Source organism: Hemitrygon akajei, chromosome 9 (genome assembly GCF_048418815.1).
Source record: "Hemitrygon akajei chromosome 9, sHemAka1.3, whole genome shotgun sequence".
Taxonomy (NCBI): Eukaryota; Metazoa; Chordata; class Chondrichthyes; order Myliobatiformes; family Dasyatidae; genus Hemitrygon; species Hemitrygon akajei.
In genome coordinates this window covers 128400075-128422684 of record NC_133132.1, presented here as the reverse complement: position 1 = coordinate 128422684, position 22610 = coordinate 128400075, and the positions used below count along the sequence as shown (strand labels likewise).

At 41.9% G+C, this 22610-nt stretch overlaps 1 protein-coding gene across 1 annotated transcript in view; it reads right to left on the bottom strand.

Moving 5' to 3' along the window:
• Window positions 1-22610, bottom strand: part of LOC140732818 (adhesion G protein-coupled receptor F5-like) — a 60378-nt gene that overhangs the window by 21240 nt on the left and 16528 nt on the right. Inside the window, exons 5-6 of the mRNA XM_073055449.1 lie at window positions 18428-18603; window positions 14613-14786 (exon numbers count right to left, since the gene is read on the bottom strand). Of these exons, the coding sequence (XP_072911550.1) occupies window positions 14613-14786; window positions 18428-18603 (350 nt within the window). The remainder of the gene's footprint in view (window positions 1-14612; window positions 14787-18427; window positions 18604-22610) is intronic.

Here is a 22610-nt window from a genome sequence, read left to right as displayed (position 1 = left end):
TGCCTTCTGCAGGCAAGCCAATTCTGAATCCACCTGGCCAAACTTCCCTGGATCCCATGCCTTCTGACCTTCTGAATAATTTATTGTGTGGAACCTTGTAAGTGTGAAGAAGCCAGAATAAGAAGGAGAATAGTGGGAAATGAGTACGAGCTGACTGGTAATACATGAAACCAGATGGGGGAAAGGTGGGTGGGTGGGGGGAGGGAGGATGAAGTGATATGTTGGGTGCTCTTAAGTGGAAGAAATAAAGAGCTGAAGAAGAAGAAGGGATCTGATAGGAGAGGAGATTGGACCATGGGAGAATGGAAAGCAGAAGGAGCACCAGAGGGAGGTTGATATCCACTTTGGTACACAAAACATGATATTGTATTATCCCCAACTCTATTTTGTGCTGGGGAGCTTTTGTACCTCAGTCAATGCTTAATGGATATCCAATTGCAGTATTGCCCAAGTTAGCCTATTCCTCCTGCTATTTTCATCCTCCAAGTACTCTAATGAATTAGTCAAACATAATCCCTTTTCACAAAATACTTCAATTCTGTTTAATTGTACTAAGGTTAAATATCTGCTTTTTTAAAACTCCTAAATGATGGATTCCAGCTTCTTTGCTAATGGCATCTATCACCATGTACTCAGATTTTATCCAGAATCTATGCAGTTTTGGATGATCATAAGACCATAAAACATAAGAGAAGTATAAGATCATTTGCCCAATTGGGTCAGCTCTGCCATTCCATTCTCCTCACAACCTTTGATACCCTTACTAATCAAAAACCTATCAACGTCCACTTCAAATATACCCAATGACTTGGCCTCCACAGCTGTGGCAATGAATTCTACAGATTCAGACCACTCTGGCTAAAGAAACTCTTCCTCATCTCTGTTCTAAAGGTACGTCCTTCTATTCTATTTCACTCAGCAACAAATGTACCCTTTAGATACTGCTGGGAGGATGACCTATCAGGGCACAGCAGCAGCAGCCAGGCCAGTGGCACTGTGGCTCAGCAGGGAAGAGGTGGTGCGGTAATGATCAGAAATTCGATAGCTAGGAAGCACGAGCAAGATGCCAGGATAGTGTGTTGCACCACTGACAATGTCAATGACAAGAAGAGCCTTGACCAGCGGCCAGTCTGGACATCAGAAGTTTTGAGAGGAGGTGATTTCACTCAGGTCAACTGCCCAAGTAGAAAAAGGTCGCTACAGCGAACAAGAGCTTTGAGCAGTGACCAGTCAGCATTTGGGGTTGATAAACAACAGCAAATTAAAGGAGGGCAGGGTGAAGGACAGCAGCCTTCATTGTAGTAGCTGTCATCTGAATGGGCAGAGTCAAAGTGGTGATCCTGAGTCTTTCGCTCTTTGAGGCTCCAGTGGATAGAGGTTTCAGTCAAGGAAAGCAAATGAAGGGATAAGCTCAGAATTAAGTTTTTGTTTTCTCCTTCCCTTCTTTATATCTGCTCAGCCAGGACAGTAGAGATACCAGGCAGGATAGCTGAATGCTCCTCTTGTGGGATGTGGGAAGACAAGGAGAACTCCAGTGTCCCTGATGACTATAACTGCAGGAAATTCATCCAGCTCCTCAACGCGTTAAGGAGTTGGAGCTGGAACTGGATGAACTCTGGATCATTCGGGAGGCTGAGGGGGTGATAGATAGGGCATACAGAGAGGTAGTTACACCCAAGGTGCAGGACACAGGAAACTGGGTGATAGTCAAGAAGTGGAAAGGGGTGAAGGAGCCAGTGCAGAGTATCACTGTGGCCATTCACTTCAACAACCGGTATATCACTTTGGATACTGTTGGGGGGGGGGGGTTGATTTATCAGAGGAAAATCACAATGGTCGGGTCTCTAGCACTGAGTCTAGGATGAGTAGGGCGAGTGATGAGATTTTGCATTAGGAGTTCAGGGAGTTAGGTGCTAAGTTAAAAGGCAGGACTTCCAGAATTTGATCTGAAGATTGCTACCCATGCCATGTGCTAGTGAGGCCAGAACTAGAAGATTATAAGCTTAATACATGGCTAAGGAGTTGATATAGGAAGGAGGGCATGGATTTCAGCAAGGCATTTGATAAGGTACCCCATGCAAGGCTTATTGAGAAAGTAAGGAGGCAAGGGATCCAAGGGGACATTGCTTTGTGGATCCAGAACTGGCTTGCCTACAGAAGGCGAAGTGTGGTTGTAGACGGGTTATACTCTGCATGGAGTTCAGTGACCAGTGGTGTGCCTCAGGAATCTGTTCTGGGACCCCTACTCTTCGTGATTTTTATAAATGACCTGGATGAGGAAGTGGAGAGTTGGGTTAGTAAATTTGTTGATAACACAAAGGCTGGAGGTGTTGTAGGTAGTGTGGAGGGCTGTCAGAGGTTACAGCAGGACACTGATAAGATGCAAACCTGGGCTGAGAAGTGGCAGATGGAGTTCAACCCAGATATGTGTGAGGTGGTTCATTTTGGTAGGTCAAATATGATGGCAGAATATAGTATTAATGGTAAGACTCTTGGCAGTGTGGAGGATCAGAGGGATCTTGGGGCCCGAGTCCATAGGACACTCAGGGCTGCTACGTAGGTTTTCTCTGTGGTTAAGAAGGCATACGGTGCACTGGCCTTCATCAATCGTGGGATTGAGTTTAAGAGCCAAGAGGTAATGTTGCAGCTATTTAGGACCCTGGTCAGACCCCACTTGGAGTACTGTGCTCAATTCTGGTCACCTCACTACAAGAAGGAAGTGGAAACCATGGAAAGGGTGCAGAGGAGATTTACAAGGATGCCTGGATTGGGAAGCATGCCTTATGAGAATAGGTTGAATGAACTCGGCCTTTTCTCCTGGGAGTGACAGAGGATGAGAGGTGACCTGATAGAGGTGTACAAGATAATGAGAGGCATTGATCATGTGGATAGTCATAGGCTTTTTTTCAGGGCTGAAATGGTCAGCATGAGAGGACATAGTTTTAAGGTGCTTGGAAGTAGGTACAGAGAAGATGTCAGAGGTAAGTTTTTTACGCAATGGTGAGTGCGTGGAATGGGCTGCCAGCAGCCGTGATGGAGGTGGAAATGATAGGGTCTTTTAAGAGACTCCTGGATTTGTAAACGGAGCTTAGAAAAATAGAGGGCTATGGGTAAGCCTAGGTAGTTCTAAGGTAAGGACACATTCGGCACAGCTTTGTGGGCTGAAAGGCCTGTATTGTGCTGTAGGTTTTCTATGTTTTCTATATTTCTATGCAAGATGACACAACCTTGGTTAACATGAGAAGTCAAAGCTAACATAAAAGCTAAAAATGGGACATATGATAGAGCAAATATTAGTGGGAAGTTTTGTAATTGGGAAGTATTTGAAAACCAACGGAAGACAACTAAAAAAGTCATTAAGAAGGTAAAGGTGGAATACAACAGTAACTAACCAATAATATTAAAGAGGATACCAAAAGTTTCTACAGATACATAAAGTGTAAAAGAGCAGCTAGAGTAGATATCAGACCATTGGAAAATGATGCTGGAGAGGTAGTAATGGGGGCAGTGAAATGATGCATGAACTGAACAAGTATTTTGCATCAGTCTTCACTGTGGAAGACACCAGCAGTATGATGGAAGTTCCATGAGTCAGGGGTCATGAAGTGTTTGAAGTTACCATTACTAGAGAGAAGGTTCTTGGATAACTGAAAGGTCTGAGGGTGGATAAATCACCTGGACCAGATGGTGTACACCCCAGGGTTCTGAAGGAGGTGGCTGAAGTAATGGGAGAGGCATTAGTAATGATCTTTCAAGAATCACTAGATTCTGGTATGGTTCCTGAAGACTGGAAAATGACAAATGTCACTCCACTCTTCAAGAAGGGAGAGAACTCAATGGCTGGGAAGATGTGGGAGTTGATTATTAAGGATGATGTCTCAGAGTACTTGAAGGCACGTGATAAAATAGTCCATAGTCAGCATGGTTTCTTTAAGGAAAAATCTTGTCTGACAAATCTGGAGGGATTATTTGAAGAAATAACAAGCAGGATAGATAAAGGAGAATTGGTTGATGTTGTGTACTTGTATTTTAAGAAGGCCTTTGATAAGTTGCTGCACATGTGGCTGCTTAACAAGCTACGAACCCATGGTATTTCAGGAAATATTCTAGTATTTATGAAGCAGTGGCTGATTGGCAAGAGGCAAAGTGTGGGAATAAAGGGAACCTTTTCTAGTTGGCTGCTGGTGACTAGTGCTGATCCACAGGGGTCTGTGTTGGTACCGATTCTTTTTACATTATATATTAATGATTTGGATGGTGAAATTTATGGCTTTGTTGTGAAGTTTGTAGATGATGTGAAAATCAAATATCGCTGTGATGATTGTATGCTCTAGTATCAATTGTTTGGTGACAATAAAGTAAAAATTGGTGGAGGAGCAAATAAGCAAGTTTTAAGGAAGTAGAGAGGCTATAAAAGGACAGACAGATTAGGAGATTGGGCAAAGAAATTACAGATGGAGTACAATGTCAGGAAGTGTATGGTCATGCACTTCAGCAGAAGAAATGGAAGGGTTAGCTATTTTCTAAATGGAGACAAAATACAAAAACCTGAGGTGCAAAGGGACTTAGGAGTCCGTGTTAAGGATTCCCTAGTGATTTTGCAGATTGAGTCTGTGCTGAGGAAGGCAAATGCAATGCTATAATTCTCTGCAAGAGGACTATTATGTAAAAGCAAGGATGTAACATTGAGACTTTATAAAGCACTGGTAAGGCCTCACTTGGAGTATCGTGAGCAGTTTTGGGCCTCCTATCTTTGAAAGAATGTGCTGAAACTGGAGGGGGCTCAAAGGAGGCTCAAAAAAATTATTCCAAGATTGAATGGCTTGTCATATGAAGAGTGTTTGATGGCTCTGGGCCTGTATTCACTGGAATTTGGAAAAATGAGGGGTGACCTCAGTGAAACTTTTTGAATAGTGCAAGGCCTCGATAGAGTGGATGAGGTAAGGATATTTCCTATGGTTGAAGACCAGAGGACACGGCCTCAGAATAGAGGGTTGTCCTTTTTAGAATGGAGATGAGGAGGAATTTCTTCTGTCAGAGAGTGATGAATTTGTGGAATTCTTAGCCACAGGCAGCTGTGGAGGCCAGGTCTTTTTGTATATTTAAGGCAGAGGTTGATAGATTCTTGATTGGTCAGGGCATGAAGGGATGCAGGGAGATGGTAGGAGATTGGCGCTGAGAGGAAAATTGGATCAGCCATGATGAAATGGTGGAGTAGTGTCGATGGGTCAAATGGCCTAATTCTGCTCCTATATCTTGTGGTCTTATGGACATAGGTAGAAAAGGGGAATAATCCTGTGCAGTGAAAATAGCAAGTTATAGAAGCAGCTGAAGAGCAGGACCTCCAAGGTAGCAATCTTTGGATGGCTCCAGGTGCCACTTGCTAGTCACGGCAGGAATAAGATGGTAGTACAAATAATTTTACTGCTGAGGATCAGGAGGCAGGGTTTCAGATTTCTGGATCACTGGGATCTCTTTTGAGGAAGGTATGACCTATACAAATAGGATAGGTTACACCTGAACTCAAAGGAGATGAATATCCTTGCAGGTAGGTTTGTTGGAGCTGTCAGGGAAGATTTAAACTAATGTGGCAGGAGGATATGAAATGAAATGATAGGGCTGAAGATGGGGGGAGTTCGGTATACAAGTAGATGTGATGTGTAGTGAGACTGTGAGGAAGGACAAGCGGATGATAGGGAGAGTTGGTGGGATGAATTGATGTGTAATAGAGGAACAGAATCAAAAAGGTTGATGAATGCCGGACTGAAGGTGTTATATATCAATGCACACAGTATACAGAATAAGGTAGATGATCCCGTAGTGCAATTAGAAATTGGCAGGTATGATGTTAAGAGCATTGCTGAGTTGTAGCTGAAAGAGGATTGTAGTTGGGAGCTGAACATCCAAGGATACACGTTATTTTGGAAGGACAGGCAGGTGGCAGAGGGGGTGCAGTGGCTCTGTTGATGCAAAATGGAATCAAATGCTTAGAAAGAGATAGCATAGGATTGGAAGATGCAGAAATCTTGTGGGTAGGATTAAGAAATTGCAAAGGTACAAAGACTCTGATGGGAGTTATATATAGGCCTCTGAAAAGTAGCCAGGCTGTGGGATATAAATAGAAAAGGCATGTAAAAAGGACAATGTTGTGATAACTGTGGGTAATTTCAATATGCAGGTAGATTGAGAAAATCACGTTGATGCTAGATCCAAACAGATGGAATTTGTGGAATGCCTATGAGTTAGCTATTTAGAGCAGCTAGTGGTTGAGCCCACCAGGTGAAGAATAATTCTGGATTGGGTGTTATGTAATGACATAGGTTTCATTTGGGAGCTTAAGGTAAAGGAACCTTTTGATAGAATTCACCCTGCAGTTTGAGAAGGAGGAGCTAAAATCAGATGTATCGGTATTACGATGGAGTAAAGGGAATTACAGAGGCGTGAGAGAGGAGCTGGCCAAAGCTGATTTGAAGGGGACACTAGCAGGATTGATGGTAGAACAGAAGTAGCTGGAGTTTCAGGCATCAACTTGGAGGCACAGGATAGATACATCTCAAAGAAGAATAAGTATTCTAAAGGGACGATGCAGCAACCATGGGTGACAAGGGGAGTCAAAGAGAGTATAAAAGCAAAAGAGAGGGCAATTAATAAAACTAAAGTCAAAGGATTGAAAAGCTTTTAAAACCTGACACAAGGCAAATGAGAGAAAAGATGAAATATGAAGATAAGCTGGTAAATAATATAAAAGAGGATACCAAAGGGTTTTTTTCCCAAATACACTATAAATTGTAAATGAGAGGCAAGAGTGGATATTGGACTTCAGGAAAATGATGCTGGAGGTAGTAATGTGGGAACAAAGAAATGGCAAATGAACTTATTAAGTATTTTACATGTCTTCACTGTGGAAGAAACTAGCAGTATTCCAGAAATTTGAGAGCATCAGGGGCAGAAATGAGTGTACTTTCTATAACTAAGTAGAAAGTGCTTGGGAAGCTGAAAGATCAGAAGGTAGATGGACTACCTCTGGAATAGTTCTGGAGGAATGGAAAATTGTGAATATTATTTCACTCTTTAAGAAGAAAGGGAGACAGAAGAAAGCAATTTAAAGATCAGTTAGCCTGAATTCAGTGGTTGGGAAGATAGTGGTGTCCATTATTAAGGATGAAGTTTTGGGGGACTTGAAGGCACATGATAAAATGGACCAAAGTCAGCATTATTTTCTTAAGGGGAAATCTTGTTTGACAGATCTGTTGAAATTCCTTGAGGAAAAGCAGACAGGATAGATGAAGGAGAATTGTTGGAAGTTGTGTACTTGAATTTTCAGGTGGCCTTTGAAAGGGTGCAACACATGAGACTGCTTAACAAGTGCTCATGGTATTACAGGACAGATACTAGCATGGATGAAAGATTGGACAATTGGTGAGAGGCAAAGAGTGGAAATAAATGGGGACTTTTCTAGCTCTGGGCCTGCACTCACAGGATTTTAGAACAATGGGGGTGAGGAATCTCATTGAAAGCTATCTAATATAGAAAGATCTGGATAGAGTGGATGTGGAGAGGATGTTTCCCATAATGGGTGAGTCTAGGATCAGAAGGCACAGCCTCTAAATAGAGGGATGTCCATTTAGAAGAGAGATGAGGAATTTCCTTTGCCAGCGGGTGATGAATCTGCAAAATTCATTGCCACAGGTGGTTTGGAGGGCAAGTCATTGAGCACATTTAAAGCGGAGGTTGATAGCTTCTTAATTAGTCAAGACATCAAAGATTATGGAGAGAAGGCATTAAATCCATAATAGAATAACAATCAATAAAAGACCAGACCAAATTGTGTATTCAACCAGAATGCAAAAGACAACAAACTGTACTGGAACAAGCTGTTCAAATACAAAAAGGAAGAAATAATAATAAAAAAATAAAAGTGATAATTATTGAGAACATGAGTTGAAGAGTGCTTAAAAGTGAGTCCCTAGGTTGTGGAAACATTTCAATAATGGGGCAAGTGAAGATGAGTGAAATTATACCCTTTGGTTCAGGAGCCTGATGGTTGAGGGGTATTAACTGTTACTGAACCTGGTGGTGTGAGTCCTAAGGCTCTTATACCTTCTTCCTGATAGCATCACGAGGAGAAAGCATGACCGGGTGCTGGAGATCTCTAATGATGGATTCTCCTGTACTGGAGCAGTGCTCCATGCAGATGTAGTGGGGAGGGCTTTACCCGTGATGGACTGGTCCATACTCAATACTTTTTGTAGGATTTTCCATTCAAGGGAATTGGTGTTTTCATATCAGATTGTGATGCAGTCAATCAATATACTCTCCACCACATATCTGTAGAAGTTTGTCAAAGTTTTAGATGTCATGTTAAATCTTAACATACTTCTACCAATTTGACCTACCAAAATGAACCATTTCACAGTTATCTGGGTTTAACTCCATCTGCCACTTCTCAGCCCAGTTCTGCATCCTTTTGATGTCCCGCTGTAACCTCGGACAACCCTCCAGACTATCCACAACACCCCCAACCTTTGTGTCATCAGCAAACTCACTAACCCACCCTTCTACTTCTTCATCCAGGTCATTTATAAAAATCACAGAGAGGGATCCCAGAACAGATCCCTGTGGAACACCACTAGTCACTGATCTCTATGCAGAATATGAGCCATCTACAACCACCTTTTGACTTCTGTGGGCAAGCGAATTCTGGATCCACAAAGCAAGCTTTCCTTCGATCCCATGCCTCATTAATTTCTGAAGGAGACTCTCATGGGGAACCTTATCAAATGCCTTACTGAAATTCATACACACCACATCCACTGCTCTACCTTCATAAATGTGTTTTGTTAATTCCTCTAAGAATTCAATCAAGCTTGTAAGGCATGATCTGCCCTTGACAAAGCCATGCTGATTATCCCTAATCAGATTACTTCTCTCCAAATGTTCATAAATCCTGCCTCTCAGGATCTTCTCCAACAACTTGCCCACCACTGAATCAGACTCACTGGTCTATAATTCCCTGGGTTATCTCTACTCCCTTTCTTGAACGAGGGAACGACATTTGCAACCCTTCAATCCTCCGGTACTTCTCCCATCCCTATTGATGATGCAAAGATCATCACAAGAGACTCAGCAATCTCCTCCCTTGATCCGACAGTAGCCTGGGGTATAGCTCATTCAATCCTAGTGACTTATCTAAGTTAATGCTTTTCAAAAACTCCTGAACATCCTCTTTCTTAATGTCTATATGCTCAAGCGTTTCAGTCTGCTGTAAGTCATCCCTACAATTGCCAAAGTCTTTTTCCCTGGTGAATACTGAAGCAAAGTATTCATTAAGTACCTCCACTACCTCCTCTGATTCCTTGCACACATTTCCATTATCCCACCTGATTGGTCCTATCGTCATATAGCTCATCCTCTTGCTCTTCACATTCTTGTAGAATGCCTTGGGGTTTTCCTTAATCCTCTTGACCAAGGCCTTCTTATGGCCCCTTCTGGCTCTCCTAATTCCATTCTTAAACTCCTTCCTAGTAACCTTGTAATTTTGTAGAGCTCTAACAGTACCTAGTTTCTTGAACCTTTCATAAGCTTTTCTTTTCTTCTTAACTAGATTTTCTACATCCTTTGTACACCATGGTTCTTTTACCCTATCATCCTTTTCCTGCCTCAACGGAACATACCTATGCAAAATTCCATGCAAACGTTCCCAGGACATTTGCCACATTTCTGCCATGCATTTCCCTATTTATGCTCCCACATTTCTGCCTAATAGCATCCTATTTCCCCCTACCCCAATTAAATGTTTTCCCAAATTGTCCACTCCTATCCCTCTCTAGTGCTATGGTGAAGGAGACAGAATTGTGATCATTATTTCCAAAATGCTCTCCCACTAAGAGATCTGACACCTGACCAGGTTCATTTCCCAATACCAGATCAAGTACAGCCTTTCCTCTAGTTGGCTTATCTATGTATTATATCAGGAAACCTTCCTGAACACACCAGAGAAACTCCACCCCATCTAAATGTCTTTCGCTAAGGAGATGCAAATCAATGTTAGGAAAGTTAAAATCTCCCATCACAACAACCCTGTTATTATTGCACCATTCCAGAATCTGTCTCCCTATCTGTTCCTCATTATCTCTGTTACTATTGGGGGAGGGGGGTCTATAAAAAACACCCAGCAGATCTATTGCCCCTTTCCTGTTTCTGACTTCAACCCACACTGACTCAGTAGACAATCTCTCCATGACTTCCTCCTTTTCTGCAGACATGACACTACCCCTAATTATCAATGCCATGCCCCCACCTCTTTTGCATCCCTCTCTGTTTTTTTTTTTGAAAGATCTAAAGCCTGGCACACTCAGCAGCCATTCCTGCTCCTGAGACATCCAAGGCTCTGTAATGGCCACAATGTCACAGTTCCACATATTGATCCACGCTCTAAGTTCATCTCCCTTGTTTATGATATTCCTTGCATTAAAATAGGCACATCTCAAACCATCAGATTAAGTGCATCTTTGCTGTAACATCTGCCTATCCTTCCTCACAAATTCCCTACAAGCCATCTGTACTTGTGCTCCAACCTCGGCATCCAATGCCTCTTCACTCCGGTTCTCAATCTCCTGCAAATCTAGTTTAAACTCTCCCCAATAGCATTAGGAAACCTCCTCGCCAGGATATTGGTCCCCCTCAGATTCAAGCGCAACCCATCCTTTTTGTACGGGTCACACCTGCCCCAGAAGAGGTCCCAATGTTACAAAAATCTGAATCCTTGCCCCCTGCACCAATCCCTCAGTTATGCATTTATCCTCCACCTCATTCTATTCCTGTACTCACTGTTGTGTGCACAGGCAGTAAACCCAAAATTACTAACCTTTGACATCCTACTTCTCAGCTTCCTTCCTAACTCCTTGTATTCTGTTTTCAGGACATCCACCCTTTTTCTACCTATGTCGTTGGTAGCAATATGTACCATGACTTCTGGCTGCTCACCCTCCCATTTCAGGATATTGTGGAGGCGCTCAGAAACATCACAAACCCTGCCACCTGGGAGGCATCTACCATCCTTGTTTCTTTTTCATGTCCACAGAATCACCTATCTGTTCCCCTAACTATAGAGTCTCTTGTTTTTGCTGCCCTCCTCTTCTGTTCCCTACCCTTCTGAGCCACAGAGCCTGACTCAGAGCTAGTATTGCTCCTCCCAGGTAGGTCATCCACCCCCATCAGCACCCAAAATGGAGTACTTATTGTTAAGGGGGACAGCCACAGGAGTGCTCTCCACTACCTGACACCCTCCCTTCCCTCTCCTGACGGTCACTCACTTATCTGTCTCCTGTGGCCCCGGGGTGACTACCTGCCTACAGCTCCTGTCTATCACCTCTTCACTCTCATTCTCCCTCTCCCTTACAAACTGAAGGTCATTGAACTGCAGCTCTAGTTCCCCAACTTGGTCTGTAAGGAGCTGCAGCTCGATGTACCTGGCGCAGGTGTGGCCAACAGGGAGGCTGGAAGTCTCCCGGACATCCCACATCTGACACCCAGTACAGAAAACGCCTCGCAGTCATACCCACTATTCTAATGAGCCAAGCCCTGCAAGATATTCATTTTTTAAACCCTACTTCCCAACCTATGCAAAGCTCTTTCACTCTTCGAATTGATTAGTCCACCGCTAATGCGGTTTCTCTCTTTGGAGATAGGCTTAACATTTACTTACCCCACTGCCATTCCACTTGTGTTAAATAGAGATATAAATGATGTGTAGAAATCTATGCCATTAGGCCAACTACAAGTCTACTGGAGATGTGGCAGAATGGCTTGAAGTAAAGTCTGAATCATTATACCATGATCACAACATAGTATGGCATCATCCATTCCTTAAATTAGATGGAAGAATTGAAGTAAAATGTAGAGTTTCCAGATGATGATATTGACTATTGCTTTCACCTATATAGGGCCTTGAATAAGTCTGGAGAATGGTAGACTGTGTATCTAAGAAGTTCATTTGAGCCATCTTTATAAAGGGGTGCAGAAAGAGGCTGTATGTCAGGCGTAGGTCATGACACCAATCACTTTGAACCCTTTGGTTTCAGTGAAGAAGGTGATTGTCAGGGATGCAGCTTTTATGGGTTAGGCATCTGTGTATCAGGTGCTCCTTTCCTCATTTTTCATCCTTCACATATCTTTGCATACTTCGTGCCACTTTTAGTTGTAACCCTAGTATATCCGTAGGAATCCTGCTCTGAATGTTTTCGGAATTGTTTCTTCATGCATTGCACATGAGAGAAGTCAGCCATTTTCCCAAATTACTTCCCAGATGTGAAAGACAAATAGAACTGTCCTCCCATTTTACTTATTTAAAGAATTCCCCTTTCAACAAACCATGCTATCCCTAGAGTCAAAAAGCACTACAGCATAGAAAAAGACCCTTCATCCCAACAAGACCATGCCATTCTGCTTCAGTGACAGTTGTAAGGAACTTCAATGGCCAAAAATTCTGAATGTGTATTTTTCAGTAATCCTAATTTACTGACTTCCACTTCCACCTCACTGAGCATTGATTAAAAAGCACATGAATGAGGTGAAATATTTCCAGCTGCCATTTTGTTTTGATTTCTCTTTATTGAAGACATTGAAGACAGAAACGGGTGAATTTATTATGGGGAACAAGGAAATGGCAGACGAGTTGAACAAGTACTTTGGATCTGTCTTCACTAGAGAAGACACAAACAATATCCCAGATGTAATAGTGGTCAAAGGAACTAGGGTAAAGGATGAACTGAAGGAAATTTATATTAGGCAAGAAATGGTGTTGGATAGACTGTTGAGTCTGAAGGCTGATAAGTCCCCGGGACCTGATGGTCTGCATCCCAGGGTACTTAAAGAGGTGGCTCTAGAAATCGTGGATGCATTGGTAATCATTTTCCAATGTTCTATAGATTCAGGAACAGTTCCTGCTGATTGGAGGGTGGCTAATGTTGTCCCACTTTTCAAGAAAGGAGGGAGAGAGAAAACAGGGAATTATAGACCAACCTCAGTGGTGGGAAAGATGCTGGAATCAATTATAAAAGAGGAAATTACGACACATTTGGATAGTAGTAGAAGGATCAGTTCGAGTCAGCATGGATTTATGAAGGGAAAATCATGCTTGACTAATCTTCTGGAGTTTTTTGAGGATGTAACTATGAAAATGGACAAGGGAGAACCAGTGGATGTAGTGTACCTGGACTTCCAGAAAGCTTTTGATAAAGTCTCACATAGGAGACTAGTGGGCAAAATTAGGGCACATGGTATTGGGGGCAGAGTACTGACATGGATTGAAAATTGGCTGGCTGACAGGAAACAAAAAGTAGCGATTAACGGGTCCCTTTCGGAATGGCAGGCTGTGACCAGTGGGGTACTGCAAGGTTCGGTGCTGGGACCGCAGCTGTTTACAATATGCATTAATGATTTAGATGAAGGGATTAAAAGTAACATTAGCAAATTTGCTGATGACACAAAGCTGGGTGGCAGTGTGAAATGTCAGGAAGATGTTATGAGAATGCAGGGTGACTTGGACAGGTTGGGTGAGTGGGCAAATGTATGGCAGATGCAGTTTAATGTGGATAAATGTGAGGTTATCCACTTTGGTGGCAAGAACAGGAAGGCAGATTACTATCTAAATGGAGTCAAGTTAGGAAAAGGGGAAGTACAACGAGATCTAGGTGTTCTTGTACATCAGTCAATGAAAGCAAGCATGCAGGTACAGCAGGCAGTGAAGAAAGCTAATGGCATGCTGGCCTTTATAACAAAAGGAATTGAGTATAGGAGTAAAGAGGTCCTTCTGCAGCTGTACAGGGCCCTGGTGAGACCCCACCTGGAGTATTGTGTGCAGTTTTGGTCTCCAAATTTGAGGAAGGACATTCTTGCTATTGAGGGAGTGCAGCGTAGGTTCACAAGGTTAATTCCCGGAATGGCGGGACTGTCATATGTTGAAAGATTGGAGCGACTGGGCTTGTATACACTGGAATTTAGAAGGATGAGAGGGGATCTGATTGAAACATATAAGATTATTAAGGGATTGGACACACTGGAGGCAGGAAGCATGTTCCCGCTGATGGGTGAGTCCAGAACTAGAGGCCACAGTTTAAGAATAAGGGGTAGGCCATTTAGAACAGAGATGCGGAAAAACTTTTTCACCCAGAGAGTGGTGGATATGTGGAATGCTCTGCCCCAGAAGGCAGTGGAGGCCAAGTCTCTGGATACATTCAAGAGAGAGTTAGATAGAGCTCTTATAAATAGTGGGGTCAAGGGATATGGGGAGAGGGCAGGAACGGGGTACTGATTGTGTATGATTAGCCATGATCACAGTGAATGGCAGTGCTGGCTAGAAGGGCTGAATGGTCTACTCCTGCACCTATTGTCTATTATTAATTACAAATGCTAATATTTGAAGTTCGTTACTGCAGAAACAGACTAAGTAATATGCAGAGATAATGGTAGTTTATACATTTTTCTTTTAAACTTGGATATTCCATATTAGTTTGACATTTACCCATTCTTATTTCATTTTTTAGCAAGTTTTTGTAGTAATTGGATTACATTTGTCTATTGTCTTAAATTCTACCATGCATAGTTCTCACCTCCACTGTAGATTCAGACACATTTTTTATAGTGGCTGATGAAAAGAGGTTGAGGATATTAATTGAGGCTGCAAGGTTTCCAGGTGTTGTATTGTTTGCATTCTCTGTAATGTCGGCTAACGATTTCACCAACGTGGGAAGCTGCTTTGCAACTTCTGTTGCATTTTGAGCTAACTAGAATACACAAAAAAAACATTTAGAAGGACAACAATGTCACATTATGGCAGAAAATTGAAAGTTTTAAAAACTGTAACTGTGGTAAACATATGCTTTTCCAGCTCATTGGCCATACCTGTTGTGTTGAAATTGCAAAATACTTAGGAGAAATCAGAGTAATTGGAAAACTCTGAAAGGAATCTCAGCCCATAACACCGCATTATGGATCACATTTAGACAGTTTGTTTTGTAAATGCAACATTACTATTTCTGTTCCTGCTTGTAGATTCTTTACTTACAGGTGCATTAACAGGGCATCTAGATAATTGTAATGTGATGAGGCAGTACAAGCATGACTTAATGAAGAGAATTCTTGTTTGGCAAATTTATCAGCAGTTTTTAGGGATAAAACTAGCAGAATAGATGTGGGAAACAGAGGATGTTACAGAATGAGAGGGTTGTCAGTTTGCGAGCATTTAAAGAAGTTGGATCTGCATTCTTTGGCATTCAGAAACATGGCAGGGTGGATATTCCACCATGTAGAGAGTTTAGTACAAGAGTACATAGTTGCAAATAAGAGGATGCCATTTAAAACTGAAATGTGTAGTAGTTTCATCTTGCTGGAACTGGTAAATCTCCATAAGTCTCTACTCTGGAGGGCTGTGAAGTCAACTTTACTGAAGCATTTAAAGAGGGAATTGATACACTTTGAAAAGTTGTGTAATTTGAGTTTATGTGAAATTGGCACAGAGGCAGATCTGCTATGATCATATTAAATATCAAAGCTGGCTTGTGGGGTTGAGATACCTAGTCCAGCTCCTATTTTCAGGGTATTCTTGTGTAATTTGCATGAATTTTCAAAAGCTATATGGCAATGTGCTATACATAAAGTAAGGTTTCAAAAAACTCACATGGGCTAACAGAAACATAGAGAATTGCTAAGGGACAAAATGCAGAAATAAGTTCATCTTCTTCAGGTTATTACTGATGAAATGCATTTGTTTGTATCCTCAACTATTCACAATTCATATCAGTATCAATTCACATCAGAAGTTGGCAGAAAGACTATAATGTGAAAATATCAGGTTATGCGTGCTTTTAGAAAGAACTGAAAAAGTCAGCACATAAACAGTGAAAAGCTAGGAAACAAAAAAATGAAATGCAGAGAATGTAAATCTGATTTAAGACAGATAGTGCCGGAGATGCTCAGCATTTCAAGCAGCACCTCTGGAGGTTCTGGACCTGAAACATTAACAGAGAATGTTTGTATTCAAAGGGATTCTGTTGTGTTGGTATGAAATGCAAAACGTGAGTGGCAGATATTGCATGTATACTGTGCATTATTGTGGTGTAATTGGAATGCAAACATTGGGAAGTCTTACTGCAATTTTCTGGATTTTGGTGAAATCATATCTGGAGATCCTTTTGCAATTTTTGTCTTTACAGCCAAGGGACGATGCACTTGCCTTGAAGTCAGTGCCACATAATATGCTTTGTGGGATGAGACAGTTGCCCATATGAGGTAAGATTGAATAAAATAGGCTTACAGAGGTCAGAAAATTATGAGGTGATTTTCTTAAGCCATTCATAGTGGAGAGAGGTTGACAGGCTAGAAATGTTGCCTCTGGAAATCTTTTAATTGATCTTTCCTACGCATCCTTTCTAAATTACAGTGACCAGGAAGTGAGGAAATGCCTTATCGGGCTCCTTTGTACTATCAAATGGATTTCCCAGACTAAGTGCTGGAAAATCTAAGGAAGTTTTGACTCCCTATCCAAGAGGATTATTGATAACCAAACTGTAATCAGTAAGTCCCTCGCTTCTGTTCAGTTAAATGGGTAACAGCTGGCAATTATTGGACCTCAGAAGATGACCATCCCTCCTAATCAAACTACATTGGTTCATTTTACAGCAATCCAGGCTTTCCCATCTCCTCTTTCGCCTCTGTTTTGTAATTTTTTTACCTTCAAATACTTACTCCATTCCTCTTTGAAAGCCGGAACTAAATCTGAGTTCTCCTCGCCTCCTGGCAATGCATTTCAGAGCAAAGCTGTGTAAAAAAGTTTTCCATCCCCAGATTTTCAAACATTTATTCACCTCCATTGTTAAAAGGGATTTGGAAATGAGCAAGGCACTTGACAAAATTTAATTTGGGAGGTTGGTTTGTAAATTAAAAGCCCATGATATCAGAGGAAGTGTGTTAGAGTGGATTAAAAAACCGGCAATGTCATAGAAAATAGAGGGATAGGAGTTTAGAAGGAAAGGGGCTGATCATTTTAAACTGAGATATATTGTAATTTCTTTGTTCAGGGGATGATGAATTTTCAGGATTGTTCTCTGCCACAGCAGGGAGTGTGTCACTGAAGTGTTTAGAACAGAAGTGTATCAGTATTTGATAGATCAAGGAGTTGTTAGGTATAGAGAACTGGCATAGAGAGGAGTGAAGGCCAGTCAAGACTGTACTAGTCCATGGCCTCCTCTACTGCCGCACTCAGGTTGGAGGAACAACACCTTATATTCCGTCTGGGTAGCCTCCTTCCTGATGTCCTGAACATCGATTTCTGAAACATCTGGTAATGGCCCTTCCCGCTCATTGACCATTCCCCATTCCAATTTCCCTCTCTCACCTTATCTCCTTACCTGCCCATCGCCTCCCTCTGGTACTCCTCCCCATTCCCTTTCTCTCATGGACTTCTATCCTTTCCTATCAGATTCCCCCTTCTCCATCTCTTTCACCAACCGACCTACCGTCTCTTTACTTCACCCCCTCCCTCTCTCACCTATCACCTACTATCGCGTACTTTTTTGTTCCCCTCCCCTCACCTTCTTACTCCGATTTCTCTTTTTTTTCCAGTCCTGATGAAGGGTCTTGTCCCAAAACGTCAATGGTTTAGCTCAGGAGGCCAGGCCTGCTGAATTCCTCCAGCATTTTATGTGTAGTGGTTGGATTTCGGGGATCTGTCGATTTCCTTATGTTTATGATCATGTTAAATGCTGGAGTGGGTTGATTGACCTGATGGTCTACCCCTGCTCCTATATTCCTGTGTTCTTCAAGTCTTTCAGTGTCCTTGGCTCTTTAACTCTTCAAATTATGGGACAATCATTTATATTTACTTTAATTGTCTCTTGGTTGTGTACTTCCCTATAAAATATCTTCTCATCTCCTGAGTACTGTCACAGTTGGATTTGGCAGCACCTGGCATGTGTGGAAGATTGTTACAAACTTCTATCACCCATTGTGTGTTGAAATGTTTTCTATTAGACTGTCTCAAATATTCAGACAATATCTCTTTTCCTTAAAATCTTCATCTGGCTGAGAAAGTTTTTCCCTCCCAATTAGACTGACCAGTTTCCCAGTGTACTTTGAAGACATCAAAATAATTGCTTCTTAACTTCCAGGGAATTCAAACTTTGTTTCCTGGCTGCCTGCCGGAAGTGGAATCTCAGGGTTGTATACTGCATACATATTTTGATAGTAAATGTATTTTGACTTTTATTTGTTATTGTAATTTCATTTTGGGTCGGTAAATTAGCCCAATACAGAAACTGCACCGGCAAAATTATGAGTTCCTGTGTATTTTCTGCCTAAGTAAAAAGCTTGCAGGGGTCATGTTGATTATTTCTTGCTGGGAAAATAAATGATTGAATTACAACGTTACCTGCAGGATATTGTTGACTTCAGCTGAAACACAAAAGTCTTCCACTTCTCCAAACCTTCCATTTCTATTACACGTTCTTTTTTTCATTCCAGTCAGACCATCTGAGCAATTTATACGTGCTGATGTACCTAACTCAGCAAATCTATAGACAGCATCAGCGCAAATTATGAGGTCACCTGGTTCAAGAGAATAGCAATCATATAGTAACTTGCAGAATGTCAAAATATCTTCCACAGAGATGCTGGTTCTAAAGTATCAGAGCAAGGTGTGACAATCTTTATCAACTTTCAAGTTCAATATTATGCTTCACCTGTTCTTCTAAAGGTCTCTTTTTTTCTTAATTAACTTAGGAAACAATGTCCATCAATTGGGGCAAATGTCAGGACCCTTGTTTCTACATTAAGTAGGCAGAATCTTGATTTAATGTCTTGGAAAAGCATGACTGGCCAACTTAAACCATGTATTCCCCAAGATGTAGATTTTCAGTTAGGTATACAGACCTTATGGGGAAATAATGCTCCAAGGATTTGGGGTAAAAGTCAAAGAACATAGGACCTAGAGGGGATTTCAATCAGGTCCACTGCCCAAGTACAAAAGGCAGCAGCAGGTTGCTACAGTGAGAAAGAGCTTTGACCAGTGACCAATCGGCATTTGGGATTGATTAGCAAGAGCAAATTAAAGGAAGGCAGGGGCGAGCGCAGTGGCCATTGTTTGAGTGGACAGAATCAGAATGGTGACCTTGAGGCTTTAGCTCTACGAGACTTCTGCAAAGAGAGGCTTCAGTCAGAGAAAAGAAAGGGAAGAAAAGCTCAAAGTGGAGATTTTTTCCCCTTTCTTTCTTTATATCTGCTCAGCTAAGACAGGAGAGATGTTGGGCAGGATAGCAGAATGATCCTCTGAGGGATGTAGGAAGGCAGGGAGACCTCCAGTGTCCCTGACGACTACGACTGCAAGAAGTGCACCGGCCGCAGCTTCTAACAATCCATGTTATGGAGTTGGAGCTGGAACTGGATGAACTCTGAATCATTCAGGAGGTTGTGGAGGTAGATGTTAGTAAGAGCTCGAAGCTAGGAATCAAAAGCATGGTGTGACTGGTGAGCTGCACATATTTCAATGCAAGAAGTATCATAGAAAAGGCAGATAATAGTGCTGTATATGAGGTAGATGATTGTGTAGTGAGGAAAGGTTGTTGATAGAGAAAAATGCAGACAAAAGGATGACTTGCAACATTAAAGCTGGACAAAATTGCAGAAGGTGAATACAGGACTCAAGATGTTATACTTGAATGCATGTATATGGAATAAGGTAGATGAACTCATAGCACAGTTGCGGATTGGCTGGTATGACATTGTGGGCATTACTGAATCATGGCTGAAAGAAGATTATAGATGGGAACATAATGTCCAAGGATACACTTTGTATTGAAAGGACAGGCAGGAAGGCGGGGGGGGGGGGGGGGATAGTGTTGTTACTTTGTTGGTAAAAAACTAAATCAAATCATTAGAAAAAGATGACATGGGTTCGAAAGGTGATGAATCATTGAGGATAGAGCTAAGGATCTAGAAAGGCAAAAAGACATTGATGGGAGATGTATACAGATCCCCAAGAGGTAGCAAAAATGTGGTCTACAAACTACAATGAAGGATAAAAAATGCATGCCAAAAGGGCAATTTTACAATTGTCATGGGGGATTTCAATATGCATGTAGATTGGGAAAATAGGTTGGTGCTGGATTACAGGATGGGTATTTCTAGAATACCTATGAAACGGCTTTTTAGAGAAGCTCATACTTGAGCCCACTAGAGGATCAACTATTCTGGATTGGCTGTTTGCAACGAACCCGAGTTGATTAGAGAGCTTAAGATAAAAGAATCCTTTGGGGCAAGTGATCATAATATGATCAAGTTCAGTCTGAAATTTGAGAAGAAGCTAAAGTCTTCAGTTCACTAAAGTACTGATACAGTACTCTGATGCTAAAGTATCAGTAATACAGTGGAATAAAGAGAATTACAGAGACCTGAGAGAGGAATTGGCCAGAATTGATTGGAAAAGAACACTGGCAGGGATGATGGCAGAGCAGCAATGACTGGAATTTCTGGAAGCTAGTTGGGAGGCACGGGATATATACATCCCAAAGAGGAAAAGGTATTCTAAAGGCATGATGACACAATCGTGGCTGACAAGAGAAGTCAAAGCCAACATAAAAGCCTAAGAGAGGGCATTTAATAGAGCAAAAATTAGTGGGAAGTTAGTCAGAAGCTTTTAAAAACCAACAGAAGAGATGTAAAAAAGTCATTAAGAAAGTAAAGATGGAATATGAAAGTAAGCCAGCCAATAATATTAAACAGATCCCAAAAGTTTCTTCAGACATATAAAGTGTAAAAGAGGGGTGAGAGTGGATATTGGACCACTGGAAAATGATGCTGGAGAGGTAGTAATGGGGGACAATGAAAAAGCCGATGAACTGAATAAATATTTTGCATCAGTCTTCACTACGGAAGTCACCAGCAGTTTGGTGGAAGTTCTAGGTGTCAGGGAGCATGAAGCATGTGTGTGAAGTTACCCTAACCAGAGAAAAGGTCCTTGGGAAACTGAAAGGTCTGAAGGTAAATAAGTCACCTGGACTAGATGGTGTATACCCCAGGGCTCTGAATGTAATGGCTGAAGAGATTATGAAGGCATTGGTAATGATCTTTCAAGAATCATTAGTTTCTGGAATGGTTCTAGACAACTGGAAAATTGCTAATATCACTCCACTCTTCAAGAAAGGAGAGAGGCAGAAGAAAGGAAACTATAGGCCAGTTAGTCTGATCTTAGTGGTTGGGAAGATGTTGAAGTCAATTATAATGATGAGGTCTCAGGGTACTTGGAGTCACATGATAAAATAGGCTGCAGTCAGCTCAAGGGAAAATCTTGCCTAACAAATCTGTTGGAATGCTTTGGAAAAAAAAATAACAAGCAGGATAGACAAAGAAGAATTGGTTGTGGTTGTGTGTTTGGTTTTTCAGAAGGCCTTTGACAAGGTGCCACTGATAAGGCTGCTTAACAGGCTATGAGCCCATGGTATTACAGGAAAGAATCTAGCATGGATAAAGTAGTCAATAATTGGCAGGAAGCAGAGTTGGAATAAAAGGAAACTTTTCTGGTTGGCTGCCGGTGAGTAGTGGTTTTTCTCAGGGGTCTGTGTTGGGACTGTTATGATACCAGCCCCCTCCTTTGTGAGAATTGCAAGAGCCCTAGTGAAAGGGGGGGTCAATGACCCGAGAGAGAGCAAGAGAGAGACATGCCGAATGGACACAGGAAATGGAAAGACAGCGACGTGCTGGATACCGCATTCCACTGGGACAAAAGCTGGCGACTGTGGCATTGTTCTCAGGAGACACCTGGGAACTGCAGACGTGCCAACTCGCAGGGACATTGTAAAGCCTCGGGCAAAGTGGGCTGGTTGAGAGAGAGATTGCATCACCTGCAACCTGATTGACACCTGAGATCCCGTGAGGCAGTATAAAGAAGGGTCTGAAAGAGGACGACCCTCAGACGCACCAAGGAGACACCGAGAAGCACGATACCGCTTCCCGTGGGAACGGGAAGCCATTTTGAAGGAAGCCACGTGCGTTAAATTCCGAATGCGGAGTTTGTGGCTAGAACCAACGGAAAACCGCTTTTATTTAACACCAGGGAAGCCAAATTCTCTGAGGCTGAGGATTTGATTCATAAAGACAACGGCAAGTGTTCTCTTTTCCTAACAATCTCTCTCTCTCTCTCCAACACGTGAAACCAAAAGGGAAAAGCCTGCAGACTTCAGAGTGACTCTTTATATTTCCAATTAGACTCAGTATTATACCCTAGACAACGAAAGAGCTTATTTCTGAGTGATTATTAATGTACCTGCGGTTTAGATTGAGTATTGACGCATGTTATCTGAATGTTTGTATTAACCTTAATTTTTGTGCCCCTTTATTAATAAAACTTTTGAAAATAGTACCATTGGACTTCAACTGACATATCTATCTTTGCTGGTAAGTGAAACCAGTTACCGGTTTCATAACAGGACTGATTCTTTTTAAGTTATCTGTCAATGATAGGGATGATGGAATAGGTGACTTTGTTGCAATGTTTGCAGATGATGTAAAGATAGGTGGGGGGGGCGGGTAGTTTTGAGGAAGTAGAGAGGCAACAGAAG